This window comes from Typopeltis vanoorti, chromosome 16 (assembly GCF_054136105.1).
Source record: "Typopeltis vanoorti isolate ZY-2024b chromosome 16, IOZ_Tvanoo_1.0, whole genome shotgun sequence".
NCBI lineage: Eukaryota > Metazoa > Arthropoda > Arachnida > Uropygi > Thelyphonidae > Typopeltis > Typopeltis vanoorti.
The window spans coordinates 58,472,972-58,494,194 of record NC_143564.1 but is presented as its reverse complement, the minus strand read 5'-3'; the positions used below and the strand labels follow the sequence as shown (position 1 = coordinate 58,494,194).

Sequence of the window (21,223 nt, the reverse complement as noted above, 5' to 3'; positions counted from 1 at the left end):
TTGACAACCATAATGTGACTTATGGTTAACTACAGGTGTAACGACATGTGGCGAGGACCCTATATCTTCCACATATTGTCGTAAGTATTCATGACTGTCTGTAATGTAAATCCATGTATGTTCACGGGACCAGTTTGCCTTTTCTGAGGGACAAAAACCACGAGTTTCCGGATGAAAAAAACCCTCTACCTCCGTATGAGACTGACTAACTCACCATTAATCAAAAGAGACCAGATCTCACACCAGTCTGCTTCAAATGAACATACATCTTCTGATTTATTTCTGTTCTTTTTGGTTGCAATTCATCTGCTATCATCAACAGTACTTCTCTCCCAATCCTATCTTCCCTGAAAATACTAAACTCTTCATCATCTGATTTTAGCCATGTCTCACTAATGCCTATAACCTTTGGCAAAGTTACACTAATCAATGCTAGAAACTCCTCCCTCTTATTCTGGAATTAGTAGAAACTGCAGCCTCCGTTGAGGACCCTAATCACCCTTACTTCCTGAATTGATCACTCTATTCAGTATTTTTGCTTCAGAGACTAGATTCTGCACTTGGTCCTTCTCACACTCTCTTGCCTCATGGATTCCTTTACACATACAGTCACCTGCTTCCACCCAATTGCTTAAGTTTTCCTGAATTTGCATTTCAGCATGTTTGGTAAACAAAGCTCTCTAGGCACTTAACACTGAAACCATTTAGATGCAATCCATCAGCATTATACAAATCCTTCTTTCTGTCAAACACAGACTACAAATCCTACATAATTTTGAACAACCTATGTATCGATTCATTTGCTATCAATGCCCTTCTCCTCAGTTAGCCTCTATCATAGCATGGCAGGAGACTTACGATCGTCACCTTCTCTATCTTCATTTTTGCTTCTTCTAACAACTCCTTTACATTCCATCATCGAATACGTCTTGCCTCTCAGATCCTTAGTGCCAACCATGACAATTCTTTCACTTTACTTTTTTGCATTCAGATGATATGACTAATATAATTAATTTTTGTGCTAGGGAAACATGATTTTGTTACACTTTCATTACGTACTTCCCTGATCATTGAGTCTCTGTACATAATTTTCTTTCTAACTTGTTTTGCTGGTTTGTTTTCATGGTCTCAATTCTTTCAATCTGTCTTCATACTTTATATTGCAGAAACTGCTTACCACATTTGTGAATCTTCTCTGGATCTTTTCTAACATATCCTTGTCACCATAAAAACCCAGTAACCAAATCTGTGCAATAAACCATATGAGACTTGATCAAGGACTTATACAGTGGAATCATAACTCATAACTCCTTATTTCTGCACATGAAGGTCCTCCATATCATTGCCATTACATTATCCAATGTGACAATTTCACAACTTGTACAATGTAGCTCCTGAATTTCAGGTCCTTGTCCACCACTACTCCTAGATCTCTCATCTCCTCTGCCTCCTTCGAAGTTTCCCTACCAAGTGTATACTTTGCATCCCATCGTTGCTTACCAAATTTCAAAACCTTGCACTTTGCAACATTGAAGTGACAGTTCTATTTATCTGCCCATTCATACAATCTATTCAAGTCCTCCTGTAAGGTCATAACTTCTGCTTGAATCTGTTTTCCCCAAGTTTGCATCATCTGCAAACAGCTTCATATCACCAGTATAGCCCATCCCAATATAATTAATATACAAATTGAACAACATTTTACTCAATACACACTCCTTCAGCACACCACTAGTGATCCTGCACTCCCATATGCAATTTTCTGATACCTATTTGGCAGCCATTCACTGATCCAACTCACTAGTCTATTATCCAATCCCATTTCTTTTAGTTCTTCTTTGTCTATTGCTTTCCTATTATGGTCTTTACCTACTTTAGCATTTAAACTAATTCAGTGAAGATTGTAAATGAGGTATAGAAATAGACAACAAAATAAGCAACCTGATATAGTGGGGAGTGAGATGATTAAATTTATATGGAATAAAGTAGAAATTAGTCAAAACACTAAATTAGTAATGTAGAAGGCACCATTTGAGTTAGGTTATAAATACAACATGTTGAGAGGTTTATACGCTGGTTAGACATGATAACTAATATTTAAGGAATTGACAGCGTATACTAGAAATATAGATTAAATAAACTTTAATATATACATTCCGATATTTCGGCAAACGTCACGTTGCCATCTTCTTGGGAACTTACTAAAGACACGTGCACACAAGTACTAATAACAGCAAATGAGACTGAAGCTAGGAAGCTAGCGTTTCCTAAAGTCCTGATGGTGCCCCCTGGCGGGCTATATTGGTAGTTCTTGGCCTTTGGGCTGAAGTTCTTCTGATAAAAGTTTCCCAAATTTGGGGCAGTTTCATGCATCCAAATTTGTTGAGGTTTGGCATGTTCCTAAGGGCCGAGGCTGATTCCATGAATAGTCTTTCTTATTTTACAATTACAAGTCTTTCTTAAATTACAATCCCACCAACTCACAAATTAGAAAACTCCATAGGCTCCTTAAGAAGGTCACTTCTTGGCCTGTGGAGATTACCAACAAACTAAAACCCTATTACTCTAGACCCCCCTGCATATATGGGCTCCCAAAAATACGCAAAGAAAATGTGCCATTACGTCCCATAGTGGATGGCATTGATTCCCCCACTTACAAACTAGCCAAGCATTTAGCCAAAGCGCTCTCACACTATACTGGCAATACACCATCACACATAAAAAACTCAGCCCACTTCAAAGCCAGTATAGAAAACCTTACACTCCAACATAATGACATAATGGTCAGTTTTGATGTCTCCTCCCTATTCACGAATGTCCCCCTCAAAGAAACCTTAGAGCTAATCCAAGCTAAATTTCCTCCCGATATCTCAGCCCTATTTCAGTTTACAATGAACTCAGGCTATTTCGTTTGGCAGGAAAAATTCTACAAACAGATAGAGGGGACAGCCATGGGTTCACCACTTTCCCCACCCTTGGCCAACTTCTTCATGGAGATGTTTGAAGAGAAAGTCTTAAACTCAGCCCCACAAAAACCCACCATATGGCTTCGCTACGTTGATGATGTTTTCGCTATTTGGCCACAGGGCCCGGATTCACTCCTCTCCTTCCTAACACACTTGAACAACCAACACCCTAGAATCAAATTCACTCTGGAAAAAGAGGAAAACAATAACCTCCCCTTCCTAGACACACTAGTCACCCGCCAACCTGATGGAACCTTGGTTTCACAGTTTATAGAAAACCCACCCATACAGGCAGATACATTCACCAACAATCCCCCCCCCTCACAACAATATGGAGTTATTAAAACATTATTCAACAGGGCAAAAATAATCTGTTCTAATGATCAAGCCCTAACCACTGAACTAAATCACATCCGTGACACTTTCTCAGCCAACGGCTATCCCCTCCAAAAAATCCAAAAAATACTTAACCCAGTTATCCACAACCCACCACCCCCTCCCCTTCACAAAAAAGATTACTCTAAATCTATCACGATTCCCTACATCAGAGGCATCTCGGAAAAAATCAAAAAAATCCTAAAAAAACATGACTTGACCACTTGTTACAGACCACATAGAAAACTGGCATCCCTTATCCGCTCCACCAAAGACCAACCACTTCCCCTAGACCTACCTGGTGTATACCAGGTCCCTTGCAGCTGTAAACTGTCCTACTTTGGCCAAACAGGCAGGACAGCAAACATCAGAATCTCAGAACACAAGGATTACATCCGATTTTACCAGTACAGCCACTCTGGGCTTGCAGACCACGCTCTGGATACTCGCCACAGAATAAGATGGAAGAAAGCCACAGTAATACACCGCAGCAAGTTCAAGTATGAAAGACTATTCATGGAATCAGCCTCGGCCCTTAGGAACATGCCAAACCTCAACAAATTTGGATGCATGAAACTGCCCCAAATTTGGGAAACTTTTATCAGAAGAACTTCAGCCCAAAGGCCAAGAACTACCAATATAGCCCGCCAGGGGGCACCATCAGGACTTTAGGAAACGCTAGCTTCCTAGCTTCAGTCTCATTTGCTGTTATTAGTACTTGTGTGCACGTGTCTTTTAGTAAGTTCCCAAGAAGATGGCAACGTGACGTTCGCCGAAATATTGGAATGTATATATTAAAGTTTATTTAATAGATATTTCTAGTATACGCTGTCAATTCCTTAAATATTAGTTATTATTATAAATACAACAGTTAAATTATACATGTTTTGGTCATAAAGTATTAGAAAATAAAGATTTATTGTTACATAGACCATATATTTACAACGTACTTAAGCTCTTACAAATTGCCTACCGGTTTCGCTAGTAACTGACCAGCTTTCTCAAGGCTTGCATAGTACAAAAAAGAGGCAAATGCAAAAAAGGTTTCAAAATACAAAGAACCGTTAGTACCTGTTAGGTAGCTAGGGTGACACGTTCGCGTGACATAACTACTCAGCATCATGAACACGCGTTACATGCAAATGCTTAATATGATTATTTGCGTACTGTAGCTCTGTTGAACTGAGGGAGTTAATTAGATTTTTCCAGGTATCGTTCAGAATGGCCCCTTGATTTCTGTTTAGGTTACTTCCAGTACGTAGTACAACTGCCGCTTCTTTAAATACTCGATGCCTGTAATCCTCATCTACGTAGGGCATGGAGCTGTTATTCCAGTCTATAGTGTGGTTCGAAGTTGAAAAGTGATGTGCCAATCCTGAGATGATCGTTCTGTTGTGATTAACATCCCCTATATGTTCTTTCTGTCTTATTTCCAGGCTTCTCGAAGTCTGTCCGATGTAGGAAAGACCGCACGTGCATGGGATATTATACACACCTGGATATTTATAAAATGGCACACTGTCTTTAGGGGATCTTAGGACCTGTCTTATGCTATTTGTTGGTTTAAATACAACCCTGATGTTATGTGTCTTTAACAATCTTGCAATTTTTGTTGAAGTTGAACCTATAAAGGGGATGACTGCTGTTGAGATATGCTGGGCGACTGTTCTTTCTTGTTGGTTATCTTTGTATAAAAATTTGTTGATGATGTGTCTAGGATAACCAATTTGTGATAGTGTTGTAGCTATTTGAGACAGTTCTGTTTGAACTTCTTCCTCGTCAGAGATAAATTTTCTAGCTCGATTTCTTAGCATGTGGATGATGCTGTGTTTCTGTGACCTATGATGGTTAGAAGAGTAATGTAGATATCTTCCAGTGTCCGTTGGTTTTTTGTAAATCGACAGTTTGATGCTGTTTCCTTGTCTTTTTACTAGTAAGTCCAAGAAGTGTAGCTGTTCGTTATTTTCCACTTCTAGAGTAAATTTTATTTTATTGTGGAGTGCATTGATTCTGTTAACAAACAGATGTAGGCTTTCTAAGTTGTCTTTCCATATGATGAAGATGTCATCCACATATCTCCACCATATAGAAGGTTTAGGAGTAAATGCTGGTGAATATTTCATCTTCAAATTTCTCCATGAAAAGGTCTGCACATGGTGGCAACAGAGGGCTGCCCATGGCTAGGTCTTCTAATTGTTTGTATATCTTGTTGTTAACTTTGAAAAAAATTGATTGTAGGCAATGCTCGAACATCTTTGTGATATTTGCAGGAAAGATATCTTTGATAATGTTCATTACTTCTTCTACTGATACATTCGTGAACAAGGACACTACATCTAGGCTGGCCATTATGTCTGTTTGTGTAATTTTTATGTTTTTTAGTTTGTCCACAAAGCGTTGAGAATTTTTTAAGTAGGACTCTGTTTGTCTAATTTTTCCTTTAAGTAAATTCGCTAGGTGCTTAGCCAATAGGTACGTTGGAGATGACCTGCCATCCACAATCAGACGAAGTGGCACTTCTTCTTTATGTACTTTAGGCACCCCGTACAGTCTAGGAGTGATGGGATGTGAGGATTTAAGTTTTCGTTTTAATTCTTCAGGCCAAGTATTCATGTTATGGATCAGGAAGTTTGTCTCATTGTGGTTCTTCATTGTGGAATCTCTGGTGAGGATTTTGTACGTGGAACTGTCAGATAGTAAGTCGTTTAACTTCTTCATGTAGTCTTTTGAGTTAAGGATAACGGTGGCATTCCCCTTGTCTGCTTTCAAAATTATTATTTCTTTGTTCTTCCTTAAGTCCCCAATAGTTTTCCTATCATATGGAGTGGTATATATATTCAGTTGTGTTTGTTTTGCTGTTGCTAGGATGATAGTGCTTTTGAATCTAATGTCGTTGGCTACACCTTGTGGTAGTGGGTAGAGACTTTTTTCAATTCCACAAATAAAGTCCATTTTTGGGTTGTAATTAGGATTGATAGAAAAGTTAAAACCTTTTTTAGAATCTCCGATTCACGTTTCGAAAGGCAGTGATTCGACAGGTTGAAGATCACTTTGTTAACTGGGAGGCCATTGTGTGTCTGGTATTTTTTCTTGTACAGCTCATTAAATTTACTAATTTGTTTGGCTTTATTGAACTGGAAAGTTTTCTCGCAGCTCTGTTCTAACATGTGGTCTATATAATTCCAGGTCGTATAATCAAGACTGTTGGAAATGTCATCAAAATATTCGCGGCAATTAATATCACGCGAACATGTCACCCTAGCTACCTAACAGGTACTAACGGTTCTTTGTATTTTGAAACCTTTTTTGCATTTGCCTCTTTTTTGTACTATGCAAGCCTTGAGAAAGCTGGTCAGTTACTAGCGAAACCGGTAGGCAATTTGTAAGAGCTTAAGTACATTGTAAATATATGGTCTATGTAACAATAAATCTTTATTTTGTAATACTTTGTGACCAAAACATGTATAATTTAAATAGTCTAATGAAACACAAAGTTCGGTGCTTAGAAAAGGAAAAATGCAGAAAGGCCAAGCTATTGAACCACTTAACTTTCCTAAAAAGGTGTAGGGATTTTTCCATCATCCCTAAATTTCTTATAATCAATGAGCATATTAAATCCATACAAGCCAGAAGAATTTACCACAAGGCGTCATTGGCACTACTCAGAGAAAGAATCCAACACATCAGGTACGAATTGAATATTAGTGATATTAATTGCCGCGAATATTTTGATGACATTTCCAACAGTCTTGATTATACGACCTGGAATTATATAGACCACATGTTAGAACAGAGCTACGAGAAAACTTTCCAGTTCAATAAAGCCAAACAAATTAGTAAATTTAATGAGCTGTACAAGAAAAAATACCAGACACACAATGGCCTCCCAGTTAACAAAGTGATCTTCAACCTGTCGAATCACTGCCTTTCGAAAAGTGAATCGGAGATTCTAAAAAAGGTTTTAACTTTTCTATCAATCCTAATTACATCCCAAAAATGGACTTTATGTGTGGAATTGAAAAAAGTCTCTACCCACTACCACAAGGTGTAGCCAACGACATTAGATTCAAAAGCACTATCATCCTAGCAACAGCAAAACAAACACAACTGAATATATATACCACTCCATTTGATAGGAAAGCTATTGGGGACTTAAGGAAGAACAAAGAAATAATAATTTTGAAAGCAGACAAGGGGAATGCCACCGTTATCCTTAACTCAAAAGACTACATGAAGAAGTTAAACGACTTACTATTTGACAGTTCCACGTACAAAATCCTCACCAGAGATCCCACAATGAAGAAGAACCACAATGAGACAAACTTCCTGATCCATAACATGAATACTTGGCCTGAAGAATTAAAACGAAAACTTAAATCCTCACATCCCATCACTCCTAGACTGTACGGGGCGCCTAAAGTGCATAAAGAAGAAGTGCCGCTTCGTCCGATTGTGGATGGCAGGTCATCCCCAACGTACCTATTTGCTAAGCACCTAGCGAATTTACTTAAAGGAAAAATTAGACAAACAGAGTCCTACTTAAAAAATTCTCAGCACTTTGTGGACAAACTAAAAAACATAAAAATTACACAAACAGACATAATGGCCAGCCTAGATGTAGTGTCCTTGTTCACGAATGTATCAGTAGAAGAAGTAATGAACATTATCAAAGATATCTTTCCTGCAAATATCACAAAGATGTTCGAGCATTGCCTACAATCAAATTTTTTCAAAGTTAACAACAAGATATACAAACAATTAGAAGACCTAGCCATGGGCAGCCCTCTGTCGCCACCATGTGCAGACCTTTTCATGGAGAAATTTGAGGATGAAATATTCACCAGCATTACTCCTAAACCTTCTATATGGTGGAAATATGTGGATGACATCTTCATCATATGGAAAGACAACTTAGAAAGCCTACATCTGTTTGTTAACAGAATCAATGCACTCCACAATAAAATAAAATTTACTCTAGAAGTGGAAAATAACGAACAGCTGCACTTCTTGGACTTACTAGTAAAAAGACAAGGAAACAGCATCAAACTGTCGATTTACAAAAAACCAACGGACACCGGAAGATATCTACATTACTCTTCTAACCATCATAGGTCACAGAAACACAGCATCATCCACATGCTAAGAAATCGAGCTAGAAAATTTATCTCTGACGAGGAAGAAGTTCAAACAGAACTGTCTCAAATAGCTACAACACTATCACAAAATGGTTATCCTAGACACATCATCAACAAATTTCTATAAAAAGATAACCAACAAGAAAGAACAGTCGCCCAGCATATCTCAACAGCAGTCATCCCCTTTATAGGTTGAACTTCAACAAAAATTGCAAGATTGTTAAAGACACATAACATCAGGGTTGTATTTAAACCAACAAATAGCATAAGACAGGTCCTAAGATCCCCTAAAGACAGTGTGCCATTTTATAAATATCCAGGTGTGTATAATATCCCATGCACGTGCGGTCTTTCCTACATCGGACAGACTTCGAGAAGCCTGGAAATAAGACAGAAAGAACATATAGGGGATGTTAATCACAACAGAACGATCATCTCAGGATTGGCATATCACTTTTCAACTTCGAACCACACTATAGACTGGAATAACAGCTCCATGCCCTACGTAGACGAGGATTACAGGCATTGAGTATTTAAAGAAGCGGCAGTTGTACTACGTACAGGAAGTAACCTAAACAGAAATCAAGGAGCCATTCTGAACAATACATGGAAAAATCTAATTAACTCCCTCAGTTCAACAGAGCTACAGTAAGCAAATAATCATATTACGCGTTTACATGTAACGCGTGTTCATGATGCTGAGTAGTTATGTCACGCGAACGTGTCACCCTAGCTACCTAACAGGTACTAACGGTTCTTTGTATTTTGAAACCTTTTTTGCATTTACCTCCTTTTTGTACTATGCAAGCCTTGAGAAAGCTGGTCAGTAACTAGCGAAACCGGTAGGCAATTTGTAAGAGCTTAAGTACGTTGTAAATATATGGTCTATGTAACAATAAATCTTTATTTTGTAATACAATAGTTAATTAAAGATTAAAGTACACAGATATGTAAGTCCTGAAAAAAAATTAGGGAAATAAATAGATATCATCAGTGGTAGAATCATAATAAAAATGACTATATTCAGAAGGAACTTGACATTGTTTTCATTAGAATCTAGTCTAATATGGTCACTTAAACAGAATGGGAGTGGAAAGGTTAGCAAAATAGGTGTTTGATAACAGGAAAAATGACCAAGATTTAGGTGGATTGATGTATTTAAAAGACTGACATACAAGATCTGACAATACTGGAGTCCTGAAAAAAAAGGACACAAATTTGGAGGATAAATTGTCAAGAGGAAGTTGGCAATAATGAGAATTTATCATGTATTACTGTAGTATTCTCTACTTCCATCCCCTTGAAGGCAACATATCAGGAATTGGATTGTGATGATGTTATATTTTCTTCATTTATCTTTGTAATGTTTCTATAATGTTTTTATCTTCACTAGTCTGCATTATTAATTGGTTCATATACAGTTTTGTCATCATAATGACTGTACCTTTATGTCTTCTTCATTTGATTTTCTGAAATATATTATATATTCTTGTGAAGCATTTCTATTTTTCCACTGCAGTTCCTTCTGGTTTTGCTGAGTCCCAGAATCTGTATTTTGTGTCTGTTTATCTCTCTCAAGCATTCATTCATTAATGTTTCGATTGTCTTATGAAATTTTCTTAGATTCCATCATCTTTTTTGTTTTATTGTTAGGAAATAAGAGATTTTTTGATAAAAAAGATCTCTTATTACAATATTACAATTTTGGACATTACAATTAAAAAAACCGATTAATTGTTTTTTTTTTAATTGTAATGTCCAAAAATTGTGTATTCTGTTTTCTTTAAAAGAGCTATCACCAGTACCAATTACTTCGATGTTTCATCTCTTATCATTTTTCTAGTTTCTTCTTGTGATATCAGTTTGCATTTAACTCTCACTATTGCAAACATCATTATAACAAACTCATTCACTGATAATAAACTGCTCTCAGGCCCTGACTAAAGTCTCGCAGGTATAACACCAGTATAGTGAATATACTATAAAAGATATTCATTGTAATAAATTCTTACTGTGGTCTGTATGAGTTTGCTGAGTCAATTATATATAGCAGTTAATTACAAGTTTAATTATAAAAAAATGAGAGGTTGATATGAATACTAAATAAATTTGACAGATAGGAGTGTCTGATTTCTTAATTTGGAATATCTTGGAGGAATTTTAATTCTTTGTGCATATGTGTGGGTGTACACATGAGAGTAAACATCAGCCTAATTGGCCAAGTGGATAGTGATTTCACTCTTCGCCTGATGGGTCATGGTTCTGTATTTTGTATTTTTGAATGTCTGTAGGTAGTAAGTGAATTTCATCATCTAGTACAGTTCACCACCCTGCTTATTGGAGGTTTGAAGTGGGCCTAAAAAAATTCATGTTTGATCTCTAGAGCAAGTTTCCCAGATTATCTAACCTTTACTCATATTATTAATGCACTGTAGGTTACTTATGGATTGGATTCATATAATTCTTTAAATATAGTTAATTTGTGCTTTCTTCAATGTCAAGCCATTATATCACATTATTGCTTTCTGATTATTGTAGACAAATCTGAGCTATTTTGATAAGGTTAAATCAATTAGTTAAAGTAGCTATGCAAATGGAATAATAATAATAATAATTAGCAGTTTAATTGATAATTTGATTATATATAGATATAGTATATGTGGAATTACCATGCTGGCAAGTGTGACAAGCTTAGGAGATTGCTTGGATCAGTGCCATGGCATTCATAACTGCAAGGGCTGGATGACGATAGAGCATGGGACGTGGTCAAGGAGCATTTACAGGAGGTTATGGCTGATTGTATACCTAGGTTCCGAATAGTAAAACAAGTAGGGGTTAAATGGATGAATAACACCATTAAACTCGAGCTGCAAAAAAAGAAACAACTGTGGAGGAAATTTAAAGAGAAAGGTGACCTGCAGGCACACTAACGGTATAAAGCGCAGGCCAGATGGATAACGAGTGTGGTAAAAAAAGTAAAAGCGGATTATGAAAGGAAACTAGCTATGCAAGCTAAAGAGAATCCCAAACAGTTCTTTCAATATCCTGCAAGCAAAAAAAAACTGTACACAGCAGAATGATTTTAAGGAATGCTGAAGGTAAGGAGGTCACTGAATCAGTCGATATAGTGAAATTATTGAGCGAGCACTTTACAAGAGTATATCATCTAGGTGGTGACATTGAAAAAAATGAAGGAACCATTAGTTTATATGGGAATTGTGATGAATGAAGTGAAGGTGAATAGTCTATTACAGAACCTTAATGTGAATACATCTGTGGGATTGGATGGTATAACGGCACGTGTCTTATGAAGCGGCTAAAGAATTATCAGTGCCCTTGACCATGTTGTTTAATCTGAGTCTCGGGTCTGGTTTAGTCCCGAAGGTGTGGAAAGAGGGGAAAATAGTTCCACTGCATAAAGGAGGATCCAAGACTACTGTTGCAAATTACCGGCCGATCAGCATATCAGGAGTCATTGTCAAGGTCTTGGAGAAAGTGGTCAAGGGAAAAATACAGGAATGGATTGATGAAAATGAGATACTATATGGGGGACAGCATGGCTTTGTGAAGGGTAGATCATGCCTCAGTAACTTGCTGAAGTTTTATAACACAGTGGCAGTTGAACTGGGTAAGGATAATGGATTTACAGTGATACTGCTGGACCTGGCTAAGGCATTTGACAGGATACCACATGGAATTTTAATCCGTAAACTGCAACATATGGGAATGGATAAAGGTTTGGTGAGATGGATAGGCGGGTGGTTGATGGAGAGATATCAGAGAGTAGTTTATTCAGGAGTAGAGTCCAAAAGACGGCCTGTGACTAGTGGTATGCCACAGGGTTCTGTTCTTGGACCACTGCTGTTTAATTTGTTCATTAACGATATAGGGAAGGATCTGAGAGGAACAGTTCATTTGTTTGCTGATGATGCAAAGTTGGGTAGGGAAATAGTGAATGCAGAAGATGTCGAAATCTTGCAGGATGACTTGGATAGATTGGAATTCTTTGCTAAGGAAAATGGATGTCAATTTAATGTGACAAAATGTAAGGTTATGCATTTTGGGGTGGAACGATTAGCAGCAGTATACCACATTGATGGAACTGTACTCCAGGAGATTGATGAGGCCAGGGACTTGGGAGTGTTGGTGGATAGGGAGATGAAGTTTAGGGGACACATTGCAAAAGTGGCTAAATCAGCTCATCAACTCACTTGGTTGTTGAAAAATACTTTGACGAGCAGAGACAAGCAAGTTATTGTACCTCTGTACCGAGCCTTAATAAGACCTCATCTTGACTACTGTGCCCAGATTTGGTCACCTAGGTTTCTTCTTGATGGGGAGGAGGTGGAGAGGATCCAGGGGTGAGTGACCAAGATTATAGCAGGTCTATTGAATGAACCTTATGAGAACAGGTTGAAGATTTTTGGGTTGCAGAAATTGGTTGATAGGCAGAGAAGGGGATATATGATTGAGACATTCAAATTGCTAAAGGGTTTCTATAGGATTAATTCAGAAGAGTTCTCCCACCACCAGTCCTGTTCTCAAAAGTTATTTTTGGGAACAGGACTGGTGGTGGGAGAACTATGGGACACCTATGGAAGCTGGGCAAGAGTGTGGTTAGCAAGGGTGTTAGAGCTGGGTTCTTTACTTTTAGAGTGGTAAATGAGTGGAATAAGCTGTCAGAGTCTGCTGTGGGTACTATGACAGTGAGTGAGTTCAAGGCAAGGTATGATAGATACTGTGAGAATATCGTATAGTTGTGTGGACATGATGTTTAGGGCCTCCCTCGATGAGTCTAAGGACTCCCTGGAGTTCCCCGTAATAATAATATAATCATAACTGTATGCATCCCTATGTAACTATATCACTACTTCATCTTCCCAAGTTTCTTTGTACTTTAAAACTTTTTTCCACTTATTTTTCTTAATTACTCTTTGATGTTAAATGCACAGCATTAGATAGTCATTGAATAAGAATAAGTAGTAAAGTAAATTTATACTTATAGGTTTAATGTTAATAATTATTCTGTACTATTATAGAGTTTCTCAACCAAACTTGATTCCACTACCTGATTCATCTGTACAGTTGATAACTGTAAGTCAGGCTATCCACTGGTTTGATCTGGACATTTTCTTTAAAGAAGCACAGCGAGTACTAGTACCAGATGGTGTCATAGCAGTATATGGTTATCTTATTCCTACTCCTAATTTGAAAGATAAATTAGCAGCAAAAATGGTCCATGACCTAATTCAGGAGGTAAGTCTTCAGTTGAAGTTATAAGGCTTGCATACTGAAAGAAAGAGAGAGAGCATGATAAATATAAATAAATTTTAAGAATTTTAGTCTGCTCTAATATTGAATGCACTCAATGATTGCCAGCAGGGGGCAGCTCGTGCATAAACACAGCAGCACAATTTTTGTCGATATATAAATATATTTAATTTTTTATATTTGCTTGTAATATTTAATTTTATCATCAACAATCCTATACAATTCTCTTAATTTTTGTATAAAAAATAATAAAAATCCATCTTGTAGCACTTAGGAGGGCAAAGGATACTAGCAGCACTGTGTTTACCCACAGTGTCATATTGCTATGTGCCCAAGCATATGCACATCATAGTGAGATGCAGACTATTAGTGTAATGCGGCATTGTCCATTGCGCAGTTCCACTATTGTTTATATGCAGTTTGTGCCAGTAGAGTAGAGTGTTTGTAGTGCTTATTGTGTTTACTCCATCTCTTTAAATATTTGGACATTACTATTAAAGGATTTAATTGTAATGTCCAAAAATTGTAAATCCATTCCTTTAGTTACAATTAAAGGAATGGCTTTTATTTTTAAGTAATTTTGAATTATACTAAACTGTATAATTTTATCGACAATAAACAATATTTTTTCATGAAACAAAACAAGAAGAATATATTTTATTTTAATAATATAATAAACAATATTTTGTCATGTTGTACCATCATTTTTTATTTTGGTACAACATGACAAAATATTGTTTATTATATTATTAAAATGATATTCGACCAGAAATGCTGAAGTATGGTGGTATAAGAGTCTTACAGTGGCTGCACTGCATAGTTCAGAAAGCCTGGACAGAGGGACGAATTCCCAATGATTGGAGTAGAGCTATCATAGTATCCATATATAAAAAGGGAAATAAAGCTGAATATGAGAATTACAGAGGTATTTCCCTACTGAGTGTTCCTGGCAAGATCTATGCAAGTATACTTGAGAAACGGTTGAGAAGAATTGTGGAAGAAAAGCTTGGTGAAGAACAAGCTGGATTCAGGCCAAATAGAGGCTGTCAGGATCAAATCTTCACTTTACGACAAATAGTGGAGAAAGCATGGGAATATAACAAAGATCTGTATTTAAGTTTTGTCGATTTGGAAAAGGCATATAACAAGGTCCCAAGAGAGAAGCTATTCAATACTCTGCAGTTATATGGTGTCAATGGGTCATTATATCAAGCAATACTTAGTCTTTATTTGAGTTGTAAGTCAGCAGTTAGAATTGAAGGAAGTACAGGAAGATGGTTTAATGTTAAATCTGGTGTGAGACAAGGATGTAAATTATCCCCTCTGTTTTCATTATCTATATGGATCACATTATGAAGGAAAGTGGTATTAAACATGATATCAAAATTGGAGATGTTAATGTCAGCTCTTTGCTTTATGCGGATGATGTTATACTTCTAAATAAATCCGCTACAAGTCTGCAAGATTCTCTGACTAAATTGAATAGCTGTTGTAATAGATATGGTATGAAGGTCAGCAATAAAAAGACAAAGACAATGAAAATAGGTAGAATCATTGAAAATGTCAACTGTGTTGTGAATGGAAAACCTGTGGAACAAGTAAAACATTTCAGCTACTTAGGCACGATTTTTACTGAAGATGGTAAACTAAATATAGAAATAGACAACAGAATCAGCAAAGCCGGTATGGTGGGAAGTCAATTGAATAAATTCATATGGAATAAGAGAGAAATTAGTCGGAACACTAAATTAGCTGTATACAAGACAGTGTTCAAACCAGTTTTAACTTATGGATCTGAGAGCTGGGTCAGAAGTAAAACACTTGAACAAAGACTAGAGACTGCAGATATGAGAGTCCTGAGAAAGATTAGAGGCGTGAACAGATGGCATCAATAGCAATATCATATTAAAAACAAGGATATTAGGAAAGAACTTGACATTGTCAACATCCAGGAATGCATTAGCAGAGCTAATCTCAGGTGGTATGGTCACTTAAATAGAATGGGAGAAGAAAGATTAGCAAAACAAGTGTTCTCTGCCAGGTTGGCAGCAAAACGAACCAGAGGAAGACCAAGATATAGGTGGAGTGATATGGTACAAATTGCCTTAGATGATAGAAATATAAGATCTGATAATGTTGGAGTCTTGACAAGTAACAGACTGATTTGGAGGAAAATTGTAGATAGGAAGTTAGTAATGATGTAATTTTTTTCATGTAGTACTATCATATCCTGTACACCCCTTGAGGGTACATGGCAGGAATTTGATGATGATGATGAATAAACAATATTTTTTCATGTTTAATTTTTTTTAAATTTTTAACATAATTTTGATATTTTATCCAAACACATATACACTGTACTTACAGTGTGTATGTATATTTCGAAAGTTGCAACACCCTACGATTTCAAGCCACGAGCCGCCACTGATTGCCATTATGCCAATGCTGATTGATAGGGACCTACTCACCTGTCACACATATTATGTCGTTGTATGTCTTGCTTTATTGTCCTTTATATTGTTGTTATTTCGTTATATTTTGCTTTATTAAATCTTATCTATGGCTCTTTAGTCTTTCTACCAACTGTTCTGCTGTTTCTATTCCAGCTGCTAATATACAATGCTTAGTCTTAATTAGAGCCGATTTCTATCAGACACCGTTCTTTCTAATGGATCATGTGTACTATTCTTGCAGACAAAGAGAATGCTCCGGGCGAGACCCAAATTCTTCTATTGTTGTAGATCTGGAGTTCGTTCCTTTTCGGAATCAAGAAAAATTTATTTGTTAATGCAGCTGCGCCATCTTGATTCCTATACAAGAAGGATATTCCTATCAGAGCGTTAACACGTAGATAATCCCGCGACCTTAGAATCTATTATTTATTTATACCCTATTAGTTTATTCCTTAATCAGCAGTCGTAAACCAAATTTTCTTCCCCCCCTCACTTGAATTTACACAGGTTCTAATTTTAGCAAGCAGTACATTGGCGTGAGAAATCAGGCAAGTTTCTTAGGTATAGAAAACAAAAACATTTATTTTACACTAAGATTTTGCTTCAGACATATAACAACTTGTTCATAAAAGGATATCTGAAAATTTCTCAGACAATCTATCTAATTATAACTAAGTAGTCACTTAATATATTTCCAACAGATGAATTAATCTAATTCCCGTTAACTTATTACACTTATACAAATGAACAGTCCTTCAACTTCCCAGATTAGACTACAATATACCAAAATTCTATTATGGGCATAACTTAGTAACAATGAACTTCTGGAAATACAACATCTAGCTGCAAAGTAAAACACTATGGTCCAGACAGTCATAAAAAGGTCCTATCACATACACGCTTAGCACTTTCACTCACTCTAGTCCTGCTCTTAGTTCAAAAGACAATAAAATTTTCTACTTTACTGACCACGTGGGCATAACATCAATCTTTGCTGATTCCTTTCGGTTAGGTTCCTAGGTCTGCTATCCATAATTTCCTCCGACTTCTTACCACCTCTGATTACGATCACGAATCACCGCTATTCCTATAACTTTAATGACACTGCTTCGACAAATAGGCACGTGCGAATCGACATAAGGCTGCAGTCTCCGCTGGCTGCATGGTTGTGCTGTTGCTACGCTTGAAGCGGATCACTACCTGACTTTGTTGCCATCATTGACCTTCCTTCTAGTCGTCGCCACGAACTGCTTCCATCGGAACCCACTTTTGAAGGAGAGAGACACCACGAAGAACAGAGGACTAAGAGAGCACTATATTCGCTGGCAAATCCTTATATATTCCCTAGTTTGCTCTCCCAACTACGTCACTGGTTGCTCACGACACCTAACTCCTTTTTTTGCACCCTCCCCTATTCTTCTCCCCGAAATGCACCCCATCACGTGGGTGTCGTACACGTGTCTCGGACTTCGCATTGCAATGCCCCGGGGTTATGTTGATAAACTGATTAGGCTAAAGTGGACGTGGCTTAAATTTTCTCCTTCTAAAGTAACTTTCACTAAGACCTTTTAGACTCTGGTATATTATTTCTAAGACAGTTTACAATTTATCACTTATAAAATTCCATTAATAAAATATTAATACATTAAAGTTTTCACTTACACCTGTGTACAAGCATTTCCTTTTTATAGTTTTTAGATCCTAGTAAAATCCTGAATGAAATGCTCAATACCAAATTGAACCTTTCATTCCAGATTTAACACAGACTTCTGGATAAGTACCATTGATATATAATATCACTTGATATTTCCAAGGCTTTCAGCTGGGTATGGCACAAGAGTATATTAAATAAGCTCCCACAATATGGTCTGTCCCATGACTTCTAATGCTGGACTCCTGCAAGGGTCTGTCCTCTCATCCACCCTATTCCTTGTATGTATGCACATATATATGTACATACATACACTGAGTTAGCTTTATATATGTGTGTGTGTGTGTGTGTGTGTGTGTGTGTGTGTGTGTAAGCGTGTGTATATATACACACACACACTGAGTTAGTTTTGCATTGGGAACATCCATCTAATAATGCATTGGTCCACCTCTCTGTGCAATCACGGCTCACAGACACCTAGGAACAGATTCCACAGGGTGTTGAACATTCTCCATGCATAACTCAACCCATGTCTGCTGCAGAAACTCCATCAGTTCATGCTCATTCTGTGGAATAGGATCAGTAGCTCTCACACCCCATTCTAGCATATCCTGCACATGTTCAATTGGATTACATTCAGGGGAGTTTGGGAGCCAAGACAATGGCAAATTCATTGTTGTGTTCCTCCAGCCACTCAGCAGTTGTGCGAGCCCTATGACAAGGTCTGTTGTCCTGTTGAAAGATTGCAGACCTCCTGCAGATATGGCTGGAGGTGGTCAGCTAACAGGTCATTGTAGCTTTCCCCCATTCATTGTTTGTGGGATGATAACTAATGGACTTAAGGTGTGCCAGGAAAAAAATCCCCAAGACCATAACACCACCTCCATCAGCCTGTTGAACCTCAACTGTGGAACCAGGGGATATGGCTTCATCTTTTTTTGTCAAATGTGAACCTAGCCATCATCATGCTGCAGTAGGAAACAGGACTCATCACTCCAGACAACCTTCTTCAATCTTTTGAGGGTCCATTGCTGACATCCCTTGGCCCATGCAAGATGCTGTTTGCCATTCCTGGCCATCATCATGGGTGACCTTGTTGATTACCAGCTGTGGAACCCCATGCGAAGCAAGGTACGGCACATGGTGCATGTGGAAATGGGTTGAACTTCCACACTGTTGTACTGGTAGGTAACTGTATGACTCTTGCATGTCGTGCTGAGATACCAGTCATGACATCCAATGCTCAGCTTATTCAACCATGCATGGTTGACTAATGGGAGCCTTTCTACTGGATGTCTGTTCAAGGCTAATCCAGTTCTGGTACACCCTTGATACAATAGTACATGAGCAACTAACCAGTGCAGCTGCTTACAAAATACTTGTGCCTGCCCTTTGGTTCTCAACTATTTGCCTCGGTTAAATTGGTTTATGTCACCACATTTTCCATTACTCACAAATGTTTAATGATCGTGAACAGAGGATAGATGTGCCATTCATAGTAGCTGCACATGATGTTGATATCCTTTAATTACAATTAAAGGAATGGCTTTTATTTTTAAGTAATTTTGAATTATACTAAACTGTATAAGTTTATCGATAATAAACAATATTTTTTCATGAAACAAAACAAGAAGAATATATTTTATTTTAATATATTCTATGTATCATTATTAAAATATATTATATATATTTTAATAATGATATCATGTGGTACTTTGTTATCTCACTGAATATATAAATGGGGGGTTTCCTATTGCAAAGCTAATTCAGTGTGTGTGTGTGTGTGTACACAGTTAATTCTCTTTTTACATACCTTTTTTTACACCATTTCAAAATAACATAGTTTAGAAAACAAAAGCGACTCTATTTTTACACTGTATATTTTGATTTAACATGGTTCAAATGGCGCTTATTTTTAAAATTTCTGTTTGAATTCAGTTCTATTAAAAAGGGTATTTCCATTATAATTATCATTTCCTAGTATGGTACTTAAACTTGAATTTTAGGGAAAACTTTCCCCCCCCCCCTCAATGTTTTAAATATCAGGGATTACTAAAGATATGTCTAGAGGGCGCTAGTGGGTCAAGCGCTACGAACGTGCTTTGAAGAGCTCCTGATTCAGATAAGTTTTACTAGGAATAATTAAGTATATATGCGTAATTGTTTAAGTAAGAGCGGCTGTAAACGTTGTACGCTACCGATATTATTAGTGTGGGTTTTTTTTTTTCCTTGCTTAAACTAAATACGAAAACGTTAATATTAGACCTAGTAACCTGCAGAGAAAAAAAATGGCGGCTGCATTGTCATTCCATGATTTTAATTTGGATTTCAGTAGGTTCGTTAAGTGTGAGGTCTGTTATATGTATTCCTTCGATTACATAAATGATTTGTGGATGTTTAGTGCGGATGGAAGAAGGGTGTGTGCGAAATGTGACCTGAACGAGGAATTGATGAATGCGAATATGAAGTTGATGACAGAAAGTGCTAGTACCGATTGTGTCGTGAGTGCACGTTTGAAAGAGAATGGCGAGAAAGACAGCGAAAAAATGTTAAAAAATCAGGAAAAAAGAAAAAGAGCGATTTGACAACTGTAACGGATGTTAAAAGGGACGAAAGTGAGGCGGAAAGAAACGAAATTGAGAGAACGAATGAAAGTAGAAATGGCGTGGTGCAGAAACCGCAAGTAAAAAAAATCGAAAGAATGAATGATAGCGAAAAAAGAATGACTGATGGCGAAAGTTGGACGCATGTTGGAACGAAAGTACTGAACCAAAGAAAGATGAATGACAGTAAAAGTGAGAAGAATGATAGCGAAAGTTGGACGCATGTTAGTCCGAAAGTACGGAAACAAAGAAAGATATGTGAGAGTGAAAGTGAGAAGAATGACAGTGAAAGTTGGACATATGTTGGACCGAAAGTACGGAAACAAAGAAGGATGAATGAGAGGGAAAGTGAGAAGAGAGGGTCGAGAGTTAGAAAGTTAGAAAGATTTAATGATAGAGTGAATGTGTCGCGAGGTTCAGAAGGTGAATTGGATTGGATGAAGCAAGAAATGAAATGGATGCGGAATGAAATTAAGAGAATGCAGGTCAAAACTATTAAAATAAATCATCATGGCATGAAAGAGTTAACAAAAGATGAGCGAGTGGCGTTGTATGGCGACTCCATTATTAAAGGTGTGCTAGAGGATAAAATGCACAAGGTATGTTTTCCAGGCAGTAAAATGAATAGAGTGATTGAGGCATTGAACATGAGGCGGGAACGAGCAAAAGAGTTAATTGTATTAATTGGAACAAATGATTTGAGAGAGAACAAAGAGCATGTCAAAATGAATGTCAGGAGACTGCTTGGAAAGATAAAGGAGAATAGTGT

The 21,223-nt window shown here is 37.2% G+C and overlaps 1 protein-coding gene across 2 annotated transcripts in view; it reads left to right on the top strand.

The window, feature by feature from the left end:
• Positions 1 to 21,223, top strand: part of LOC150098049 (putative methyltransferase DDB_G0268948) — a 116,344-nt gene that overhangs the window by 61,930 nt on the left and 33,191 nt on the right. For both annotated transcript variants that reach the window (XM_090406369.1, XM_090406371.1), the window contains exon 4: positions 13,516 to 13,732. In XM_090406369.1, coding sequence (XP_090262495.1) covers positions 13,516 to 13,732 — 217 coding nt within the window. The remainder of the gene's footprint in view (positions 1 to 13,515; positions 13,733 to 21,223) is intronic.